The 25,237-nt window shown below is 40.6% G+C and overlaps 1 protein-coding gene and 1 long non-coding RNA gene across 3 annotated transcripts in view; one reads left to right on the forward strand and one right to left on the reverse strand.

The window, feature by feature from the left end:
• dennd4b (DENN/MADD domain containing 4B) overlaps positions 1-22,960 on the reverse strand; it is a 48,661-nt gene extending 25,701 nt beyond the window's left edge. The window contains exons 1-3 of one of the 2 annotated variants that reach the window (XM_074682914.1): positions 22,841-22,960; positions 825-930; positions 574-713 (exon numbers count right to left, since the gene is read on the reverse strand). In XM_074682914.1, coding sequence (XP_074539015.1) covers positions 574-713; positions 825-911 — 227 coding nt within the window. In that variant the 5' untranslated portion in view covers positions 912-930; positions 22,841-22,960. Of the gene's footprint in view, positions 1-573; positions 931-22,840 lie in introns of both variants that reach the window. The other variant, XM_074682913.1, reaches the window with a different exon arrangement.
• On the forward strand, positions 9,967-17,216 carry LOC141801010 (uncharacterized). The gene is made up of 3 exons (XR_012599366.1): positions 9,967-10,496; positions 12,741-12,854; positions 16,097-17,216. It is a non-coding gene; the product is annotated as an uncharacterized LOC141801010 (long non-coding RNA).
• Positions 22,961-25,237: the final 2,277 nt, after the last annotated feature.

Raw genomic sequence — 25,237 nt, forward strand, 5'->3', positions numbered from 1 at the left:
TAAACATTGTGCACTCGGAGCTCGTGGCGCCGCTCTCAGTGACGTGGAAGAGCGGGGCAGTATCAGCTGTGGCTCATTTACATATGAAGGCCACGCCCACTAAATCAGAGCGTTCTGAACAGAGGGGCTATGAGAGCCTGGAAACAATGCTGCTGTGCTTGATTTATTGGCTTTTTGGACCAAAACATGTTACTACCATTTCATGAAGACATCAATGATCCAGATTAAACTGCAGGAAAGGAGCAGGAGATGGGACCTTTAAGATACTAATAGTTATATCCCTGAATTTCTCTGGGGATAAATAAAGTACATTCTATTCTATTCTATTCTATGAAAGTCTAAAATATGATTCAGAAAGTCTCATAATTCTGATGTAGTCAGTCAGGAATTGAAGATTAAAAGTCGCCTTCTCACATAAAATGTTAAAATATGAGATAAAGAGTCAGAGCTCTGTGAATGAATCTGAAATTATGAGATTAAAAAGTTACAAGAGGGGGGAGAAGCTGATGTGTGTAAGGAGTGTGTGAGTGTGTGTGAGTCGGATTGAAAGTCACCAAAGGGGGCGTGTCTCACCCCAGGTCCAGGATGGGCGGCTTGTCCCTCCCGCGGCGGTAGCACAGGTACAGGTGAGGGTTGTTGATGAGTCCGGCGCTCAGCTCGGCCGAGTGTCCGCCCAGCGTCCTCTCGATGCAGGTGAAGCCTTCAGGCACCTCCTCCCCCAGCCCCCGCGCGATGACCGCCAGGTCCGTCACCGACTCCACCGCCCGGCCCGACGAAGACGAGGAGGAGGAGGAGGAGGGCGTGGAGGAGGAGGTGGTGGATGCCTCGTCCAGGGGCCTCCAGGGCCCCGCAGGGTCCAGACCTGCCACTACGAAGTAGTCCACCAGCTGGGGACATTTCTCCTCTGTCATGCCGCCGGTCTGCCCGCCACTGCAGGGACACAGAGAGACAAGTCTGGGTTTTAGACTGAGAGGGTCTGAGAGGGTCTGAGAGGGTCTGAGAGGGTCCACCAGAGTCCAGATTATCTGCAGCTCGGAGTGAAACCACAGAAGAAGAAAGAGACGCACGTCCCCACAGAGAGACGGACCAGTTAACGTGGAGTTTATTTACAAGAATCAATACGTGATTAAACTCAGTGTGTGTGTGTGTGTGTGTGTGTGTGTGTGTGTGTGTGTGTGTGTGTGTGTGTGTGTGTGTGTTAAAAATAGGACACTGGGAGATGCTGAGAGCGCTCTTATGTAACCGTGAATGTCCCTTGCCCTGTCTCACCCTCCATCCTCAAACTCCTCACACACACACACACACACACACACACACACACACACACACACACACACACACACACACACACACACACACAGAGCAGAGATGACTCAGGATAACACACCTCAGGCCTCTCTACACACACTCAACTGCCCGAGCTCAACTCTTTACTCGTCCTGATAAATCCTCCAAACGTCGCCTCTCTGACATCTCTGACCCCGCTCGGCTCCAAACCTGGAGGAAACTCGCTCTGAGGACTTTCCCCCGACGTCAGGAAAGTTTCAAACATCAGAAACTGGATTTAAACGGACACTTTGTCATCGCCGTCAGCGGAGGGAGAAAGTGAGAGGGAGAAGTGTGAAAGAGGACGGAGAGGAGGAAGTGGAAGGAATAGAAGAGTCAAAGGTTAAAAGGCAAACAGGAAGTGGACTGGCAGCCTGCTTCCTGATCACGTGACACATCGCCGCTCCTCGAGGTGATAAAATCTATCAGTCCAGCACAGAAAGCAGAGGGATAGAAACAGTTTGATATGAATGGAGCTGGAAACATTTGACATCTTTGATCCTATGAGGCGAGCGTCAGCGGGCGCTCAGACTCATGAAAAGTAGGAAACAGAGGCGTGGTTAAAAAGATCCAGCATCCTCAGCGCATCCATCTACACCAGATTCAGAGGTCTGAGTCTCACATAAAATAAAATAAAATAAGATAAAATATACTTCATTCATCCCCAAATAAAGTATATTTTATCATGGATTTTATCATTTTTACACAGACTTGTCAAAGGAAGAAAATCAGGTACACAAAGATTTTGGTTCGTGTAAATACTCCATTCTGATTGGCTGCATGGCATCCATTAAAAAGTGTTGTAGGACACCTATAAAAAAAGTTAAATTAAAAGTCAAATAGCCTGATTGCTCTGATTTATTGTGCTGGCTCAAACACTATTTGGTAACCATGGCAACAGAAACTCAGAACATTCGTTAACTTGTGTTTTTTTCACAGTTTATTTATCACGACTGCAACACAGTATCTAAAACACACTGCCTGGCCAATAAAGAGGTTACACTCTCTAATATGTCTCTTTTTTGTCATCTTTGTATTTGGAGTGGATCATCACTTTGTTCGGATCATTTGTTGGTCATGGACACCAAACTGGTTTAGTCTTCAGTGATAATTTTACTACTTTTTCTCCTGTGTTTGTCTGGAGATCCTACATGTAACCATGGCTGCATTGTTTACATGTAAACTCAGCTGTTAGCAGCCTGTAGCATGTCGATGCTAACTGGTGCTAGGCCAGATGTTTCCCTCAAGGTGAGGACGACGTGCTGGTTCTCAGGTGTGAGCTAAGAAGTGACGACATGGACCTGTCCTTCCATCCATCGTTATTGGGAACGTAAGATCTATCTCCAATAAGATGGACGAGCTAGCTGTGCTAACCCAGCAACAGAGGGAATACCAGAGGGCAGAGTAGCATCATGCTAGGATCCAGGATCCAGGAGACAGAGACTGAACAGACTGCTGAAGAAGCTCAGTCCTGGACCCTGTGGAGGTGGAGGCTGGCTGACTGGACAATGATGGACAAGCTGTCACCATCTATTTTCTTATGGAGCTTTTCCAGAGTGAATAAAAAGGATGAGACTGAAGAAGTTTAGCTCAAACTGTCACCAAAACTTGAGTGTAAGGAGGTTAAAGGTCATCGCCCTGCTGTAGCCACAGAGCGCTGATGTGACAGAAAGAGTTCGATGAAGCAATTTTAACTTTGCTGTTGTTTCAGCTCTTTTTAAAAAACAAACATCAGCTCTGAGAGGACAGAGACACAGATTGTTTTCCTGTCAGAGAGCCTCACTTTAAAGGAAAATAAAGAGTTTAACTCAGTGACAGTCGAGTGTTTGTGTCTGGGTCTCAGTTTGTGTCTGAGACTCAGGGAGGGGTTCGCTCCAACGCTGAACACGGACAGAAAATTTAGCTGAAACAGCTGATTTCATCACCATCACTTCCCTTTTTATATGTGCAACAATGGAAACCTCACACACACACACACACACACACACACACACACACACACACACACACACACACACACACACACACACAGATCTAAAAACATAATGGAAAGTCCAAATAAATGCAGCACATTTCCTCCCTGACAGAGCGCACACAGCTTCAGTGGAAACAGACGAACTCCACCGTTCGTCTAATCGAAGCGACTGTTCAGAAAGAGGAAGAATCAAAACTAAAAACCTATAAATACTTTCTGCTCATTGTTTTACTGCCTGCTGATAACGCTCTGTTAAAAGGCTGCAGGAAACATTTCTGCTTCTCTAAATCTCTGTTTCTGCAGAGGCTGCGTGTTTGGTTCGGCTTCAGTCAGAAAATCAGTCAGTGACGACACGAAGGAGCAGAAACCAGCATCCTGCCCCCTGCAGCCTCTCCTCCTGCAGATTCTGCCATGGTCGAGGTTTTTAAATATAAAAATTAAACATGAGTAAAGGAGAAGCTGAGATCCTGACGGCTCAGACAGCTCCTAAATCAAAGGAAACTGAGGTTTGATGTGATGTTTGAATTATCACTGCAGATTTGATCCTCTCTGCATCCTTCGCCGTGTTTTTAAGGCAGGGCTCTGCAACCAGAGCCGCTTTTCCTCAGCTCACCTGGATTAAAGTCATTCAGGAGACACAGAATCTACTTTATCTTTACATATAGGCAAACACTGTAAAAATCTAGTAAATTTTTGTCTGAATGACAAGTTTTTTGTGTTTATAAAATTGTACATGTGATGTCTTAGTTTTTATCTTTAAAAAATTGCAATTTTTTTTCTATGAAAAATTGTAATATCAGAAATTTTTATGAATTTGTGTCAGTAAGTTGCACAATTTCTTTTTTAAATATTTCAATTTTTTTCTAAATTTTAAACAATTTTTAAATTTCCAAAATTTGCCAAAATTTAATATATTTTTTTTTTAATTAAATTAAATAATGCAATATAATCCAATAATTGGCATAAATTCCATAAATTTTGCAATTTGTATATTTTCTTAATTAAAAACAAAAGAATTAAAAGTAAAAAAAATTGCAGAAATCTCAGAAAAAATAGAAAGGTTTTTTGGTGCATGTTTAGTTCAACTAAATGTTAACACAGGATTTTATTTAGTGTCAGAGTCTTTAATCATCAATACCCTCTGTAAGAAAAATAACTATTCTTTATTTCAGTAATGTTTTTAAAGCTACAAGGAGCCACTGCAGAGGAGTCAAAGGACCACATGAGGCTCCAGAGCCACAGGTTGAACACCCCTGTTTAAGGGGATGTGATATTAAAAGTAACGATTAACGATGCTGAGCCCAAATCATTGTTTTCTCACCGCTGACACTGTGAGAGGAGTTAACCCAGAGCTTTTATTAAACCACATCCCCAAAAATACCGAATCCGATCTAAAACTAAACCAGAACAGGACCAGAAATGGAACAAGAATTCAAACCCAAACGGATCCCCACGCAGGGAATCAATACGCAGATGTGGATTCAGAACCAGAACGGATTCACAATCCTGGGAGCACCTCAATAATCAAAACCTGAACTGAACCCTTAGATTTATGGATCAAACCAGAACTGGATCTGGACTCAAGAGGCAGAACTGGAATAAGAAAATGATATAAGACCAAACCAGAATCCCAAAGTGGAAGAGGTATAAATCAGAAGAAACATAACGAAACAGGAAACAGAATCAAGAATCAGAACCAATGAAGCAAACTGGAAAAACCGTAGTCAAAAACCATCGTTACATCTGGTGAATCTGGAACCAAAACCAGAATTCCCCTCAGAAACAGGATTATTCTTCTGAAGGGGTGATCCGGTCAACAAATCCCCAAATTCCCATGTGGATCCAGAGCAAATACACAAAACCGTGAAAACAGTGACTACAGCAGGACTGGAACCAGAATCACCCAGCAGAACTGGAGCCAAGACCTGGAGTCCAAACCAGAACTGATAAGCAAAGCTGGATCAGAGCCTGGAACAGATTAACTAAACCAGAACTGGATTCAGGACTTGAAGCGTGACCAGAATCCCAAAGCAGAACTAGAATAAATAAGAAAAACAGGAATCAAATCTGGAATCAGGACCGGACTAAGAGTAACCTGAAACAGAACCTGGAGTTAATGAGCCTGAACCAGAATCAGACTCAGAGTCAATAAGAGTGATTTCACACCAGCATGGTTCTGGTTCTAGAACTGGTTCTGTTCCGGAATCTTAGAATGTTTGTCATAGAATCAGAATGACCACTGATGATGTCATGATTCATGAGCTGGAATTTTTTATTTTTTGGTTCCAACTGTGATCCAACTTTTCAGGCTCTGATCCAGTTTTTATTTTACCAGTCTGAACAGGCTGTAAGTGGATCCTGAATCAGAATCAGAATCCAAGAGTGTTAAAAATCTGGACATGAATTTAAGGCTGGATTTGTTTTTAACGTCTTCTTACTTTATTATTTATTTCAGGAAAATCACTTTGACTTTTAGTTGTTTCTGTGATAAAAGGTCAGAAAATGATTTAAAGAAAAAAAGTCAGAGAGTTTCAGGGTTCAAACACGTCGTCTCTCACACAGAAAACTTCATCTATCAAGAAAAACATTTCAAACTGAGAATCAGACACGTTTTTTCCCAGAGAAGACAAACGTCAGCGACACATGAACGTCATAACAATAAATCAGAGTTTCTTCAGACTGACCTGAGGGAATCCCAACAATCCTCCTGAACCATTTCAAACGCTTTCACTTTGACCCTAAACCAGATTTATCCGACGGTTTCAGTAAAGAAACGTAGAAAAGTCCGTCATCCTGATCGTGTATCCTCCTCTCTGGTCCTCAGGGTTTATCGTCCTGCTCCACTGACTCACTGCGGCGTGTTTCAGCGCGCTGAACACAAACTGATCACGCTTCTTCATTTCAGAGCCGCTGAGCTGTCGTCACGTCACAGGGCGGTGACGTAACGTCAGACTTTCTGTGGTTTGGACTTCTGTTTGTGTTTCACTTTGTGTTCACATCGAGACACGTCCTGGAGTCCGTCAAAGTTTACTTCCTTCAGCGTGGACGCACTGTGGCCTCTGATCTTTGTGGTGCGTTCAGGTACAGCTTGAAAACACACAACAAAAACTCCCCAGTTAAGCTTTAAAACACTTTTTCAGGAAGTCTTGGACAACAGGAACCAGAGTCTAAATTTAGTTCCTTGGTGGCAGATTCCCTCGTGAAGAGTCCCTGCTCTGGGGACGCACAAACTGATTGTTTTTATTTCACAAAATCTCTGAAAAATCCAGTCTGACGCTAAAGATTAAAGAAAGCCAAACAAAAAATTGTTGACAGTGAGAAAAATGCCAAACCAAGGACTCCTCATTGAATAAAAAACACAAAAATAACTGGATACTGTTTTGGATTTTTCTGTTTTTGTCTTTATTTTGCTTTTCTTTGTGTCATAAAGCGTCCGCACTCATCCTCATCTAACGTGTGTCACAAACCAAGTCACACCTCTCTGAAACCGCTCACACACTCACAGCTCGCACATTTCCGCGTGATGAACTTTTATTTTTAGGTTAAAGTGTGGTGACAGGAAACTCCTCCAGATGTCAGGTAGGTTTGCAAATTCAGAGAAGAGTAATTCTGAGGTAGAGGCTCAGAAAACGAGCTTTAGCTTAAAAAGTGTAAAAGAGGAAAAGATGAAGAGGAAGTGAGAAGCTGACAGAGGAAGTCTTTCATAAGTTCATCTAATGAAGTTGTTATAAATACCGAGGACAGATGCTCAGACCTGAGCCTCTCATCCGGTCTGAGCTGTGGTGAACAGACGCTCGGCTAACTCTGTTTCGTTTTCCGTCTCTCTGCAGAGGAGCGGCTCGGTCTGAACGCTCCACACGCTAACAGCTCAACGAGTCTTTATGTCACGACAGTTTCATCAGAAAAGAAGCTGCGTGAATATTAACACAGGGGGAAACAGGGGGGTTAACACCACACAGTCAAACAAGGACACAGCCCAACAGACAGCCAGGTGCAGCCTAATTTAAACCAACTTCTGCTTTTTGACCTGCAGGGCTGAAAAAAAACTCACATCTGCTGGGAGAGAGCCAACCTCGAACCAGACTTTACAGCTGTGTTTTTAAAAATGTCCATCAAAACTGTTGGTAAGTTCGATTCTATACGCACCAATTAAGGCTAGCATTCAAAAAAGGGGCAAAATTTGAGATTAAAGTCAAAATTCAAACAGTAAGGTCAGAAATCTAAGGTCAAAGTCAGTGAGCTAAGGTAAAAGTCAGAAATACAAAATTATAAGACTTTCAGGATCACGGTCAAAATTTTGAGGTTAAAGTAAGGATTCAACAAAAAGGTCAGACTTTTGAGATCAAGGTCGGAATTCTTAGCTTAAAGTCAGTATGCAGAGATTAAGGTCAGAATTCAGAGATTTACATTTGGATTCAAATAAGGTCAAAAATCTATGATTAGGGTCAGCTTGTTAAGATCAAAGTTAAGAGTTCATAGGATAAGGTCTTAAATCCAACATTACAGGATAATGGTCAAAATTCAAAGTTAAAGTCAGAATTCAAACAATAAGGTCAGAAATCTATGGTCAAAGTCAGTGATCTAAGCTAGAGGTCAGAATCCAAAATTATGATACAATTTCTAAGATCAAGGTCAAAATTTTGATGTTTAAGCAACGGTTCAACAAAAAGGTCGGACTATTGAGATCAAGGTCTGAATTCTAGGACCAAAGTCAGAATTCAAAGATAGAGGTCATAATTCAGAGATTATCTTCACTATTCAAAGAAGGTCAGAAATCCATGATTAGGGTCAGCTTTTTGTCGATAAGGTCAGAGTTCAAGGAGAATAACGTCTTGAAGCCAAGATTAAAGTCAGGGATCTAGGATAAAGGCCAAAGTTCTAGGTTCAAGTCAGAATTCAAACAACAAGGTCAAAAACCTAAGGTCAATGTCAGTGATCTAAGCTAAAGGTCAGAAATCCAAAATATGATAAGATTTCTAAGATCAAGGTCAAAATTCTGAGGTTAAAGTAAGGATTCAACAAAAAGGTCAGAGTGTTGAGATCAAGGTCTGAATTCTAAGTCTACAGTCAGCATTCAAAGATAAAGGTCAGAATTCAGAGACTAATGCCAGGATTCAAAAAAGGCAAAAAAACCTGTGACTAGGCTCAGCATTTCAAGGTCAAGGTCAGAGTTCAAAGAGAATAAGGTCTAAAATCCAAGATTAAAGGCAGTGATCTAGAATAAAGGCCAAAGTTCTAAGTTCAAGTCAGAATTTAAACAATAAGGTCAGAAATCTGAGGTCAAAATCAGTGATCTCAGCCTAAGGTAAGAAATCAAAAATATGATAAAATTTCTAAGATCAAGTTTAAAATTTTGAGGTTAAAGTAAGGATTCAACAAAAAGGTTAGAGTTTTGAGATCAAGGTCAGAGTTCTTAGTTTGAAGTCAGTATTTAAAGATAAAGGTCAAAATTAAAAGATTAACGTCAGGATTCAAATACAGTAAGATATCTACGATAAGGGCCAGCATTTTAAGGTCAGAGTTCATAGGATAAGGTCTTAAATCCAAGATTTAAGGCAGTGATCTAGGATAAAGGTCAGAATCCAACAAATAAGGTCATAAATCTAAGGTCAAAGTCAGAATTCTTAGACACAAGTCGGAAAAAACAATTTAAAGGTCAAATTTCAAAGATCAAAGTCAGCTTTGAATATTGAGATCGAGGTCAGAATTCAAAGAACAAGGTCAGAGTTCAGAGTTTAACTTTAAGATTCTGATATTAGAGGCACAACGCTGGGGTCGAGACACATTTTTTGTTGGATAACGTTCTGAATTTGAAAAACTACGTCCGCCATTTAATTCTAGATTTGACACGAAGGAACAAACAGATGATTTTGTTTGTGTCTGATGTAAACACAACACTCCTCCTCTGTTCCCTCAGCCTCACCTCGTCTGAGTCAGGGGGCAGTAAGGAGGCGGGACTTTGGACTTTGCTGAGTCACAAAGTTGAGTGAAGCCTCAACTGAAGTCTTTTACACACTCAGTGGTTACTGACACGTCTTTTACAGCGTATAGATAACAAGAAACCCAGAGTGGGTGAAGCACGAGCAGCTCGTGGAGATAATGTCGACACGTTGAACAGGAGTTTGGTTCATGTGTAGATACAGAGCAGGTGAATCAATCACTTAAAGAAGTCGTGTTTTATCGTCTGTTGTTTTTTCTACATCTGATCCAGAAAGCCGTCTGTCTCCTCTCTGTGCGACCGTCTCCTTCAGTTTGTGACGAGCAGCGCTATCTGAGGAGCCGTCAGCGCCGTTAGCTTCAGGTCTGAGGGGTGTTGTGAAAAGCTGTCACAGGAAGTCAGCGGTTAAAAAACAGAGCTTTCATTTTTTCTGTTTCTCAACGGCTGAAAACTTCAGCAGGGCGAGAGGCCGAGGAGGAGGAGGAGGAAGCAGAGTATACTCCATCTCTGAGAGGTGGAGGTGACATCTCCACCACAAAACCCTGCTGGTGTGTGTGTGTGTTATCAGTGTGTGTGTGTGTTATCTGTGTGTGAGCTGGTACAGAGAGGAGGAGGATCACACACAGCTCTTTGTTTCTGACCCTGCAGCACGTTCAATGAGCACATTATCAGTGACATCACCGCACGCTTGGTCATGTGACCTCTTCACACCGCACAGAGACGTCGGTGTTAAGACAAAACGCTGGCAGAGAGGAGTGATCGGGACGTGCTGGGTGCGTCCTGCAGACGGTGTGGTTTCACTTCCCACGCTCGTCCTGAGCCTGAAATCACGCCGAGCTATTTAAAGCCTCCTCAGAGAGCCGGACCTCTGGGACGGTCTGAGCGCGCTCATGGAGAGCAGAGCGTGTGGACCAGTAAACAGTGATTACCATTCAGAGCGTGAGTAAGCAGAGGGCCGGATGATTTCAGACAGACGCAGAGAGAGGAGCAGAAAGAGGAGCAGAAAGAGGAGCAGAAAGAGGAGCAGAAAGAGGAGCAGAAAGAGGAGCAGAAAGAGGAGCAGAGAGAGGAGCGGCTGAGACTCCTGAAGGAGGTTTAAATGTCTGGAGGCTAAATTTAGAGCGCCGGCTCACATCAGGAGGACCGAGGGGACACAGAGACCGTCTCCAAAACACTGACACGTGACGATGCAGCGCTGGTGACGTCGGCGGAGCCGTGGAAATGAACGTACACAAACACAGAGAAGAAGAAAAGCAGGTCAGCGCTGAGATATTTATAGAGCCAACACCTGAGATCTGACGGGACTTTCACATGTTCTTATTCAGTAACCGTCCCGCTGCCAGCTGCCTGCTTCCAGTGTTAAATCACCTCCATGTGCTGCTTTAATGTTCCTGCCTCACGGCTCCTTCACTGTCCACCAGGGGGCAGAGGAACCAACGTCAAACAACACGATGTCGGCAAGGAAACAGAAAGAGTTCAAGGATGAAAATCTGGAAACAGACAGACAGACAGACCTGTTTTTTTTTTTTCAGGGCCGATACCAACACCGATTATCAGTGGTTAAAGGGATAGTTCAGTTTTTTTGAAGTGGGGTTGTATGAGCTCTATGTGACCACTAAGGACATTAGATACAGTAGAAAGTTGTCTCCTCTCCCTCAGTAAGACACAAACTTTAATCGATGGTGACGAGGAAATAGACGCTAACAGGGACAGACGGTACCAAATTCAGAGGCTATTTTCTCTGCCTACAAGAACTAAAATCAAAAAGTAATACCACAGTTCAAGAGTACGATACATAAAATATTTTTTAAGTGCATTAAGTCTTCGGAAATAAAAACATTTATCTGGACCTAACTAACTGGTCATGTGTCCTTACGCGCAGCGATAGTGCGCTCCGTCCCCCCTCCTCCTTACAGCTGTAGGGAATGTAAACGAGCTATGCTTCGAGCGCTGGTTTTAGCCTCGTGTAAGTTTGATCAAGTATCGTAATTCTTTTGTTTGTACTCTTAGGATTGTGAGGCAGCGTAGGAAATTCAAAATGAGTGACTATGACAGCGACGATGAAGTTTCATTCACTTTGGAACCAAAAGGATACCTGTATGAACCGGAGCACACAGAGCTGCTACAGATGGAGACTGAAAGGAATACAGAGGAAACATCCGCGGACACACAGCTGAAAGGAGGAGGGGGGACGGAGCGCTGACCGAAGACTTAATGCACTTAAAAAATATTTTATGTATCGTACTCTTAAACTGTGGTATCACTTTTTGATTTTAGTTCTTGTAGGCAGAGAAAATAGCCTTTGAATTTGGTACCGTCTGTCCCTGTTAGCATCTATTTCCTCGTCACCATCGATTACAGTTTGTGTTTTACTGAGGGAGAGGAGACAACTTTCTACTGTATCTAATGTCCTTAGTGCTCACATAGAGCTCATACAACCCCACTTCAAAAAAACTGAACTATCCCTTTAAGGAAGCTGATATCAAATATTATCTTAACTTGCGTTAAAGCCTTCAAGCATATGAATGTCAAACAGCTCCCAGGCTCTGCAGCTGGATTATAAAGTTAAATGAAAACTTAAAAAATAAACAGGAAGTCAAGTTTTCAAAAAAATGTCTCTGCATATCTCCAATCAGACAGAGAGAAGCCACAAAAACACACTCTGAAATTTAGTTTATCTGCCGCAGGATTAAAAAAAAAGGCAGATGCTGATATGCTTCAAAATGCTAAATATCGTCCAGGTCGATTATCAGCTGCCTGGACAATAATTGGTGTATCCCTACCACTGTTACCACAGTTACCTTGAAGAAGTAATCTGATTACTCCTTTAAAAAAGTAACTTAGTTCCCTTACTGACTACTTTACTTTAAAAGTAACTAATTTAGATTACAAGTTACTTTATTAGTTACTTTGCAGCACCTGCAGGATGGAGAAAAACCTCACTTTGGGAAAGTTTGTTTATAGTTTTCTGCTCCTCGAGGACAAAGTTTGATTCTTACTGATCTGCATCATGGCGTTATTTTAATTTAAAGCCTCATATTTACAAGATAATCCCATGAACATCGGTAATCTGTGACATAACCACTGCAGAAGAGAGCCTCTGTGCAACTTACTGTGTTTACAGTGAAACTGAGACTCACCAGAAACTAAGAGGAGCTCATTTCTCACACTCTGCCAACCATGAGACTCCCTTTACGCTTCATACCGCTGAAAAAAGCCAGAGTGGAGCCTCTGTGTGACTTCCTGTTTACAGTGAAACTGAGACTCACTACAAACAACTGAATGAGCAGGACTTTAGGGGATGTTGTAAAGTAAGAAATGAGAGTTAGGCAGCCCTGAATGTTTGAGGATTCATCTCATATTGAGAATCTCTTCAGTCATAACAGAAAGCACTAAACGCGTGCTGCTGAGGGACTTCAACGAGCATCCTGAAACTGGATCTCAGCAAACACACACCCTCTGTCCCTGTGTGTGTGTGTGTGTGTGTGTGTGTGTGTGTAGGTCACGTTGGCTGCAGGAGGTTTGCAGGGTCAGCAGAAAGTCTGAGGCTGATGCAGAGAGACGGGGAGCAGAGAGGATGAAAGTGATGAGTGACAGCCAGGAAATGAACTCTGGGTGAGACCATTAACACAAATTATTTACAGGAACAAGAGGAAGGAAATAAAAAAACTCTGCGTTAAATGTCAGTGGGCACTGAGGTTAAAAACTTTACACCTGAGAGAAGAGAAACCTCTTGTCCAAAACAAAAAACTCCAAAAGTTTCAGGTTTTCTTTCAGGTCACACCGTGGAAATGAGCCTCAGTGTGACTGTTTACAGTGAAGCTGAGACTCACCACAAACAAACAAACAGGCACAGCTGGAAGTTGCTTAATGTTTAAATCTGAGCTGCATCCTAATTTTTCTCCAGTAAAAGTCGATCAAACCTTTGAAAGTTTTTACAAACATAGCTAACGTATCGTCATGCTAGCATAAAATCAGGCTGTAAACACTGAGCCATTAACGCTAACAGTGGGAAAAACAGCCATTGTCAAATATTTAACAGACGTTAATCCACAGCTGGTTAAGACTATCTTAACCAGAGAGCCTTCTGACTAACAGGCTCATTTTCAAACTAACAGGCTTTCTGATTTTCTGACTAACCCACCTTTTGACTAACGTGCCTCTGATTTTCTGACTAAAAGGCTCTCTGACCTTCTGATTAACAGCCTTCTGATTTTCTGACTAACAGGCTTTTTAATTTCTGACTAACAGGCCATCTGACTCCCATGCCTTTTGATATTCTAACAAACAAGGCCTCTGACTAACAGGCCATCTTTTGTTATGACTAACAGGCTCATTTTTAAACTAACACGCTTTCTGATTTTCTGACAAGCAGAACTTTAATTTTTCGGACTAAGAGGCGCTCTGACGTTCTGACTAATGAACCTTTTGCCCTTTTTGACCAACAGGCCTTCGTATTTTCTGACTACCAGACCTGACTTTTTGACTAATGGGCCTTTTGACCTTCTGACAAACAGGCTTTCTGATTTTCTGACTAGCAGACCATCAAATTTTCTGACTAACAGGCTCTTTGACCTTGCGACTAACAGGCTTTTCTAATTTTCTGACCAACAGACCTTCTGACTTATGTGCCTCTGCTTTTCTAACTAACAGGCTTTCTGACCAAGTGGCCTTTCCACCTCCTGACTAACAGGCTTTCTGTTTTCCAGACTACTGGACCTCATTTTCTGACTACCAGACCCAATGAACTTCTAACAGGCTTTCTGATTTTCTGACTAATTGGCCTTTTAACCTTCTCACTAACATGCTTTTTGATTTTCTGACTAACAGGTCTTCTGACCTGCTGATTAACAGCCTTCAGATTTTCTGAATTGCAGAACTTCTGACTAACAGGCTTTCTGACCAAGTGGCCTTTTGCCCTTTCGACTATCAGGCTTTCTGATTTTCCCACTAATGGGCCTTTTGACCCTCTGACTAACGGGCTTTCTGATTTTTTTTTGACTGATAGGCGCTCTGACGTTCTGCAGGGTTCCTACGGCTCAACCCAGGTTAAATTCAAGACTTTGTAAGACTTTTTTTAAGGTAGTTTGAAATAAAATTTAAGACCAAGTCAACAACAAACAACAATTGAAACAAAGAAAAAACACAAATAAAAACATCACATAAATTACCTGGCAATTTTAACCCAATGTTTTTTTTTTTTTAAATAAAACATCACTTTTTACCTTCTTTTTGAACTCATTTTTAAAAAATGTATGCCTATTTTCACGTCTTTTGAAATTTAATATCAAATTTAATTCTCAATTTTGCTGCCATAATCATTTTTCCTAAGCCACTTTTGGATTTTTTTGCCATTTTTTTGCAATTTCATTAACATTTTTCTACTTTCATACCATTTTTACCCATTTTTTACAGTTTCATGCCTATTTTTTTTTACCTCGATATAAACACTTTTTTTTCCCACTTTTGGACCATTTTTATATTTTTTAAACCCAATTTTTCAACTTTATACCTATTTTGCAGCAATTCATCTTTTTTCAGCCACTGTCAGAAACATTTTTGGAATTTTTTAATGGTTTTTGAAATTTAAATAAAAACTTAATTCCCAATACTGCTGACACAATCAATTTTCCTAGGCCACTTTTGGATTTTTTTTGCCAATTTTTCCCAATTTATTTCGATCTCCTGGCACTGTAGGTAGAACCAATACATGCGTCTGTTCTAAAAGATCCTGGTGCAAACACATCACCGTTTTGTTAGTTCTGGTATTGTGATTATGCGATGTTGCCGTGAGAGTAAACCTGTGAATTATTTTTGAAAAATAGATAAATGTTGCTAAATATTTTTTTAGTTCAATTCAACATTAATCTTGCTGATGTGTTCAAATTTTTCAGACTTTTGAAATTTGGATTTAAGACATTTAAATGCCAATTCAGGCCTTATGTTTAGAATTATGAATTTAATTCCTTTTAAGACTTTTCAAGGATCCGCGGGAACCCTGATCTGATAAAAGGGCCTTCTGACCAAGTGACTAACAAGCCCTGTGACAAAAGTTTGGTTTTGATTGATCTGTGCGTTAACTGATTGATTCCTTAAGAAAGTTTTATTAACAGTTAAAAACTTTCTGAGCTTCATTTTTCTGACGGTCTCACAGTTTTTAAAATAAACGATGTTTACAGACTGACGATGTTTACAGACTGACGATGTTTACAGACTGACGATGTTTACAGACTGACGATGTTTACAGACTGACGATGTTTACAGACTGAGGATGTTTGTGTGTGTTGTGAAAAACTCGCTGATGATGTTGCAGAAACAAAGGACATGAAGTTTACCCCGAGCTGGAAGAAAACAGAGATTCAGTCACAGATGGCAGCTGAGGAGGGAGGCCGGCTGCTCGCCAGCATGTCTGAGGGCTACTGACACACACACACACACACACACACACACACACACACACACACACACACACACACACACACACACTTTGAAGTCCGTTTGAAGATGATTTCATCCAAAGCAAAGAACAACGAGGACGTTAACGTCGACAGTTTCTGCTCAAACTGTTAACGACAGTTTGGAGCATCGTTAACGAACATGTTTGAGGAGAGACGGTTTCTAGCGCCCCCTATTGGCGTAACATCAGTCTATCTGTGCACTTGAGAAATATTACCACATGTTTGACAGACTTACTTTCTTTTTTCTGGCTCTAAATGTTTTCATGACCACGATTAATTTACGTCTGTAATTTAAATAAATTTACGGCACAATTCCCGTAAAAGTAAGACTTTTATTTTATGACTTTGTTCTTGAAATTCTGAAATTTGTTTTCATTTCCTCTTCATACTGATCGGTAGGATCCACCACCACATCGCTCTGGTTTCTACGATGATTAAAACAGAAACTGAAGCGTCGTCTCCTCCAGCTCAGAGTGAAGTATCTGCTGTCAGAGTGTGTGTGCACGCCCTGCAGGAAACATTCATGACACACAACCCCAGAAATGTTTAAAGGGCGTGTTGTGGTCCTCTGAGAGCTCTGAAGCCCCTCGTCCCTCCTCGTGGATCTGTCTGAGGGCTGACGTTGCGTAATCCCCTGAAAAACACGAGTCAGTGAAGGCACCGCGGGAGGAATGTGGAGGAGCGAGTCGGCTGATTTCAACGATGATTTTACGGTTTGTGTTTCCTCCCACTGAACGCAGACGCGCAGAGGAACCAGACTGGAAGTGTGTTTGTCTGAGAAGCCTCTGCCCCAGTGCATGCTGGGACACGCTGCAGACCCTGAACGCACCCATCTGGTTCTGGTTCTGAGGGCTGAACGGGCTCTTAGAGGCTTTCAGAAAACTGGAATCAGACTCCAACTCAGAGCTGGTTTTTCCTGACGGACCCTGAAGTGTCCACCAGTATCACACTTCATCCTGCACACTGTCTCACTCTGCAGCGACAAATTCTTAACAAGAGGCGACACGTCCCGGATCTTATCTCAGGTATCTCCTGTCTGCACACACACACACACACACACACACACACACACACACACACACACACACACACACAGTTTACAAGTTCGTCTGCATGCTAACACCCGTGACGACTGCCATGTGTGACAAATATATGAAGGAACCTCCTGCTCCCTCAGGTGAAACTTTCACATGTTATGATGTAAACTAAAAGTCATACACGCGTTGAAGGCAACACCACCAACGACCTGATCACACCACTCCACAGAAAGTAGTCCCTCTCAGTCCCTCTGCCTGTTAACTCTGTGGGAAAACGCTCAGCCTGAGGAGCTCCTGGACTCCAAACATCTGTGATAGCAACATCCCGTCCTGCAATCCAGACACACAAACAGCAGAGCTGGTGAGAGCATCTCTAAGCTGCTGAATCCTCCAAAGTTCAACCAGCAGAGATGGTGATAACAGCACGAGTGTTCAAAGAAGAGCTAACCGAGGACAGAAATGTCGACAGGAAGGAAGTGACACCAACCAATCTAATTAATAAAGTCATCTCTTAATCAATATCTGTGGCTCATCGTGTTGTTCTGTGGTTGTGACCCCAGCAGGATGAGACGTTTGTTTTTTAAAAACTGAATTTATCCAAAGTATTCTAAAATTAAAGGTCCCATAATTTGCAAAAATCCCTGTATTCAGTCTTTTAGTGAAATGTGTGGGTCTTTGTCTTTCCTCCCAGCCCACAAAATGTGATATTTAATGACCAAACCTGTTCTTAGTAGAGCTTGTGAATGTAAAATCCTGACCTGAAACGAGCTGTTTGGATTTTGGGGATTTGCTGACATCAGCGATTCCCTTTTTTGACCAATCAGGAGCAAGTCTGATCTGATTGGTCCACCGGAGCAGATACTCCCGAACGTTTTAGACCAGGGGTCTTCAACCTGCGGCTCTTTGACTCCTTTGCAGCGGCTCCTTGAAGCTTTAAAATAATAATTTTTAAATAAAGATTTTTTGTTTTTATATTTAGATATTAAGCAAGACATTAGCAAACAACAAAAAGAAATGAAATATTCAATATAATCAAGAAATACTAGAAAATTCAGGGTTATTTTTTTTTTTTTTTAATTTATCAAATTTTTTGAAATACAAAATTTTTGACTTTTAATATTGTCTGAAATTTTTGTATTTTTCTTACATTTCATTTTTTAGTTATTGATATTTATATAAATTTATATATATATATATATATATATATATATATATATATATATATATATATATATATATATATATATATATATATATATATATAATTTTTTTGGATTTTTTAAAATCTAAAACTGAAATGTTTGCAAATTTTTGAATTTCAGTTTTTTAATTATTAGCAAATATATAAGTTAAAATTTTTATAATTTTTTTTTTACAACTTTTCAAAATCTTTTTTAATTTAACAGTTTGGAATTATTTGCAGATTTTTTAGATTTAATATTTGATTTTTTTTTTTAATTACATTTGTTTGAAATGTTTGCAAATGTTTTGGATCTCAAAATTTTAGATTTTATTTTTTAAATTTCATATTTTTTGTGAAATATTTGCAAATTTATTAAAAATAAAAATGAAAACATCACATGTACAGTTGAATTTATTAAAAAAAACTTTTTCATTTGGATTCGTTTAGTAATTATTTTCATAGATTTTACCTCCGTATAGAATTTAATACAATTTATAGTCCTTATTTTGAAGATAAAGTAGATTTTGCGGCTCCAGAATGACTCCTGTTTTAGACCAACTGTAAAATCAAACTAATGACTCAAATCTTCCTGAATCCTGTGCAGAGTCTCACATCAGTCAGGATGTGAACGGCGAGGAAAGCGTCGTGTTATCTGTGGCGGTTAATGTTCCTGGTGATGTTGGATGTGTTAAACGCTGCGAGTGAAGCAGCCGTCTCCTCCTGCTGTTGAAAAGCCCCCAGAGGATATTAAACTGCACACACATATCCCATAATTCATTGAGGCAACACGCCACCGCCACATCTACAGCTGGTGGAGACATAAATGTCCTGATGCGCTGCTGGGAGGCCTGAAAATTCATCCTCAGTGATTCTGAAATGATGGATCTGAAGAGTCTGAGCTTCTTTATTTCTGTGTGAGGTGTTTTTCTTTTTTAATCTGAAGAAGAAGAAGAAGAAGAAGAAGAAGAAGTGAAGGTTACTTCACTGCTGAGATGAAAGAGCAGTCACACGTCTCAGCCTGTTTTTTCATTCATCCCTTGTAAGACTTTCATTTTATTTTATTTTCAGACTCTCAGCTGATGTTTGGGATGATTCAGCACCACTTCTCAGAGAAAATATGAAAACCATCTTCAGGGACGCGAACGTGGAGTTCATAAAAGCTCTCACGCTCCAGGAGCTGCTGACTCGCCACTTCCTCGGTCTGAGGGAAACTGGTTTTCACACACAGTTTAACACGCTGACACCGAAACACAAACTGAGACATCGGAGCGTTTATCTCCAGACTGCTCAGTTTGAGGCCCGCACGCATTAATCTGACCCTGCTCCAGGCCTGAACCAAAGATGTGGATCAGATTTTTCACCAATTTGCACCATGTGACGTCTCTCAACGCCTTTATACATCATTCATTCACACTAATAATGTTTGTGTTTAGCATAAACTTCCTCGAAAACTCCAGTCCTGAAACATGAAGCCAATAAAAAAAAAAAAATTACAAGCTGCAGTTCCTCGAGTGTCCACTTGAGGCTGGCGGCAGAAATTCCGGAAGCCACATACACACCCATTCAAAACAGGCGACCTTTACAGCAGGAAGTAACATGTTTAGCATCTTGCTAAAAAAAAAAAAAAAAAAACAGTTTGGGTCTGAACGTCTCATTCCTCCATCAGCACACTTTTTTCAACTTCTTATCAAACTTATGACTTATGCCCATATAAGGACATGGCTGACTTGAGGGACAGGTGGTCACCCTGTAGCTGTGTGCAAACCCCCTGTTTCCATGACAACGTTTCATCCCAAAACACAAAAAACACAGTGGAAAAAAATCTGCTTTTACAAAAAGACGGTGAAGGATTGAAAATAATGTAGTATGCATGCCAGGCCTGTAGGTGGCGATATACCTGTAGAGTTAGTAGCCCTCTGCTAAAGTAGAAGTAGGGAAATCATCTGGTGTATATACACAGAGGTGGAGCAACAAATGAACGTTTTGTTAGAGGAAATCAACAGATTCAGTGGACTACGCACACAGCATTTCTCTGGAAAATTCCACTCTGGAGGCCGTTTTAAAAAGTTTCCTTTTCTGCTCGACCAAAACACCATTTCTGTGCAAACAAGAGGCTGAAACAGTCTCTAGAGTCCCGCCCCTTGACCTCATCCTGACTGGAACAAAGCCAGGCTGAAATCAGTGTTTCCAATATGGACACCATCGACGATGGGCTTCAAAACTCTGAACTAGAAACAGATGGATGACATCACTGACTCTATGTTCATTTATGACACATCCATCATCATCAACTAGCTTCATTCAAGCTTGTTTGAAAGCCACCACAAGCACCAGAAAGTCTACGTCCTGATCAGTTTTCCCAACGTAATCTGTTACATACCAATTTTTCCAACTAGCATGATTAAAAACACGAAGCGCATGGAGCGTTGAGCACACTGCCAATCCGTTGCACCTTGTATCACTCAATTCAATTTCCTCCTCACACGTCTTTGTGTTGACTTCTCAGGTAATCAACACAATGATTTATTCAAGTTTCATGTGAAACTTTAAGAAAGCTGAATTAACCCGTCATGCTTTCCTTTGGTTTTTTTTGTTTTTTTCAACTAACTGACGTAAACAAGACATGAAGCAACAACTTACAATTTCTACTTTTTATTCCTTTATCACCCAAATATCATCCAGGACTTTTTTTTTTTGTTATTCTGTCCTTGAAATAGTCAGAGTCCATGCCTGGAAAGCTCATCTTCTTTGCTTTCAGGAACTGTTTGAATGTTTTCTCTTGCCCATTAGTAGAAGAGTTACGGTAATGAGAACAGCTTGTATACATTAACACCTGTGATTAAAACTTTGTTGCACGTGGATTCCTGTGCAGTACCGTAACACTAGGGATATCACCGTAAAGCGTGTTTTCTTAAAAGAGCTGTTTGAAATCTGTGGTTGCACCTATGGTAGAAGAGTTACGGTAATTTTAAGGGCACTTGTAAAACAGGAATTGATGAGTTTTAAAGCGGCCATTTGTCTTTTTTTGACTTTTCTAGAGTTAGTTTTTCTGAGAAGACAGGATAGTGGCTAGATCAGGAAGGATTTGAACCTGGTCCACCAGCTCGGGGGTGGACCTCAAAGTGGGCGGGGCCTAAACTGTGAGGCCACACTGATGCTCTGACGTCATTTTTCCTTTCCACAGCAAATAAAAATGGACGAATGAGTGACAGATTTGACCACTGGGAGAGACTATGACCTCCGCATGAGCAGACGAGATCAGCAAAGAGATGTGATAACAATCTTTCCCCACAGGGGGCGCCAAAACCAACACAAATGAGAATTAGATCTGCGTCGTTTTCAGACATTAGGTCTTCTGTCAGTGTGCAAATTCAAAGCAGACCACGTCTGAAATCTGTCAACAAGAGGAGAATCAGCTGATCCAGACGCTCAGATGAAATCGGTTGATGCAAAATGTCAACAAAGATCTGCACGGCGGCGTGTTGAAATGTCACTGGATCATTTCTGCTCTGCAAACATCCCTGCCTTTCCCACATTAATGAAATCTGCTTCCTGTCAAGACCTCCTTTCAGTCTCTGCGTCTCCTCTGCATCGTCATCCCTCTCCTTCTCTTTTTTTTTGGAGGGGGATCCCAAACGAGGAGGGATGCTGAATCGTTGCAGCCGGTTATTCCTAGAAATTCCCCCGACAAACCGCCTGGACTGACGTTTGTATTTCCAGCTCCCTGCAACAACCAGACGATCAACTTTCCAACCTGCAGCAGAAGAGTTTCAGTTTCTCTCCTAACCTGCTGCTAGAGTCAACAAAACAGGCTGAGTGAAGAGTTTCAGGGTTAAAAACTCTCTTATTCTGTATTTCTGCAAAACTGAGGACAATGATATTTTTCACGTTTCGTCTCAGCAGCTGAGACACTGTCTTCAACCATAAAAAAAATATGATATTCATGATTATTTGATTAATTTGAGCATGACTCCAGCTTACCTTGAAGTCACCTCCTCTCCTCCCCTCCACGTCAATCTTTCTTACTTTCACTTTTGAGTTTCTTCTTTAACCCTCTCCTCCCTGAACCCCTCCTGTCAGCTCACATGAGGATGCAGGTCGTGCCTGGCAGACCTCAGCACACAGACAGACCCTCCTGTTCCCCTCACAGTCTGCAGGAATCCCGTGGAGCTGATGGATGGATGGAGCAGGCCCGAGGAGCAGCTGCTGCTCGAGATTCACGCCTGTACCCCATTTTACCACAGTGCTTCCATTATCGGACACGGCTGTTCTCTGAATTAAATTTCTGGTTTTTGAAAATGAAAGCGTCTTTCTGTGAATCATGCGGGGAGTGGAGCCCGGAGCAGGCTGTGTTTTCCTGCGCTCTGGGTGGGATCACCGTGTGACAGACGGACGATGGTCGCCTGCAGCTGCGGCGCAATTTAAACCCCCGGAGTTTGCAGCGGTCTGGTTCCATTACCGGACGCAGGCGACCCCTCACACCCCTCTGTTTTAGCAGAGCAGCAAATGATTTTCATTAAAACGGATCAGAATTAAGAACAGGAACAACCTGTTCTTGACTCATGCATTTTTTTACATTTTAAAACAACGAAATGCTTTTTTTTTACTCGTACACAGACGAGTTCAGCCACTAAACCCTCCAGGAACCAACGTTAAATAAAGCTAAAATGAGCTGTTATCATGTGATTAAATGCTGCTTCTCTTCAGGACAAATATCTCCGCAGGAAAATGAAGAAGCGCTCCATTTGGAGGCGTGTCCGATAATGGGTGCACGGAGGTTCCCGTTAAACGATACGCCGTCTATCGCCTGCTAGCTCCCCGCGTTAGCTCGCTCCCCGGGCGGCTTGGTGCGGCCGGCGCAGCCCGCCGCTCGGTCCGCTCGGAGCAGGAACTCGGTAAATGTCCGAGTCTCCGCTTTCTTACCTCGATGTCGCTGCTGGTTTGTCCCACAGAAAGCTGGAAGGATCATGTTTAGGTCATTCTCTCACATGTGACGTCCATGTTTGCTGTCGCTCTGTAGGAGCCGCGGCAGCACGATAAGCTCAAAACTACAACTCCCACTGCTTCCGGTCACCGCCTTCAAAGTAAAAGACCGCTCAGTGATAAATTCTGTTTATATTTTCACCAAAAGTACTATCTTGAAAAATAAAGGAAAATTGATTGTTGATATTTATTTTTATTTGTTTATTGTATTTAACTCAGCTTATTAAATTTGATCTTTACAGGATTTTATTCATTAAAATGTTCGGTGGATTTTCACTGATAGAGATTTTATTAAATTGATTATATTTCATTATTTCAAAGATTTGGAAAAAGAAAAAGAAAAAAAACCTATTAGTATCATTCATTCAGAAGGAGTGGGAAAAAGCAACACATGTTGAATCACACTTTCTCTAATGGTAATTCAAATATATATTATTTTTATTTTTTTATTTTTTTATTACCAACATTCACGTTAATCATCTCACTTTATATATATATATATTACTTTTCTTTATATAATAACCTTGCACAAATATTAGTCATAATTTGTTAATACTATAACCTTTATGTATGTTTGTCATTATACATACACTAAGCTGTTTTTATTTTTATTTTTTGTGAGTTATTGTAAAATATGAATTATACCATTTTCAAATAAACTATTCACTTCCCCCCAAAAAACAAAAACAAAACAAAACAGAACAAAAACATTTTCTATTGTTTTTTTTCTTTTCTTTTTTTTATTGGACAAACAAGGATAAGAAAAAATATATCTAAATGGGTCCCAATTTCTCATAAAAATGCCCCACATGGACCAGGTCTTACATAATGGATTTTTTTCCAGCTCTTTATAACATGTTTGAGTTAAAAAATAATAATCTAACTCTGCTTTTGTGAGAGATCTGCAGCCCCTCAGTTTCCATCCTTTTCATTCGTCCAATCATTTGAGAGGATACGGCTGTCGTGATAACGTAGCTCTGTGTTGATTGGCTGTCTTCATGTATCCCGGAAGGGAAGGTATAGACCTTTATATGCAGAGGCGGAAAAACACCAAAAACGTATTCAGGGACCACTCCACAAGCTCAAAAGCTGTTTCACTTCTTAGTCTGGACGTATGAGTGGTCATCCGTCATCCTTAGATATGTGTGTCACTGTTTCATATCAACTCTTCATGTTTTTACAGCCCTGATCTCCTGGATGCATCTGTGAATCTGACCTGAGGAGCTGACCCGCAGGAGAGCGACAGAAAAACACAACGGATCAATGTTTCATTCTTCCTGCTCAGTCAGCGGCTCTGATTGATCCTGAACTGATCGATCTGAAAAACAAACCTGCTGCTCGAACACATCAGGAGTCCTCCAGGGTTTAAACATGTGAGAGACAAACAGGTGAGGTGGTCACAGAGGAGCACTGTAGAAAAAAAAAAAAAAACACCTACTGTACCGATCAGAATCTGTTCATGAACATCTCTGCAGTTTCATCCTTTTATAACATGCTTTTATTTTGAAGGAAAAGCTCTTCATTTCCGGTGATAATTGGAGTTTCTTGACCGCAGCTGCAGCTGTCAGAGAAACTAAACCTGCTGAATGAATTATCTGTCTGTGGATGTTTGAACAGGGATTGTTTCCAGATTAACAAAAACAATAATCTAAGTTTAGGAGAAAAAAAAAAGTCACAGGATGATTCATCAGTTACTGAGCGCTCATATGTCAGGTCATTTTTAATATTTTAAAAACATAAAATATGTTCAGCTTGAGACAAATAGGAAGGAGTGATTAAGGTTTCAGTCCACAACCTGTTATATTAAAATTATTAAATAATTATCATTCTATTAAAATATTAAAAATATTATATAATTATTATATTTTAAAAAATAAAAATATATTAAAAATAAAATAAAGTTCAGACTAAAAAATTCAAGATGAGAAGACTATAAAAAAATAAAATAAAAAATAAAACAAAGAAATTTTAAATGTCATTTTGTAATTGAAGTGATTTTTATGAATAAAATTTTTTTTTAAAAAAGAGGGAGAAAAAGGTAAATTAAAGTAAATATGTGAAAATCTTTATGTTTAGATAAAAAGTGGACAAAAAGTCAGATTTTATTAAATTAGGAGATGAAAAGTTAAGAAGAGAAGAAAATAAAATCAAGTTAAACATAAAAAAATCAGTTCTTAATTTGATATAAAAACCTAAATTTACATGATAATTAGTCAATTTTTTAGAGGAAATTAAAAAATAACGTGAATTAATTCAAGATGAAATGTGGACAAATAGTCAGTTACAAGTCAGTGTGAGAAAATGTCAATAAAAAGCAAAATAAGAAGAAATATCAAA

This window comes from Halichoeres trimaculatus, unplaced genomic scaffold (genome assembly GCF_033239565.1).
Source record: "Halichoeres trimaculatus isolate MK-OKI-2021-1 unplaced genomic scaffold, fHalTri1.1 fHalTri1_scaffold_12, whole genome shotgun sequence".
In the NCBI taxonomy this organism is placed as follows: Eukaryota; Metazoa; Chordata; class Actinopteri; order Labriformes; family Labridae; genus Halichoeres; species Halichoeres trimaculatus.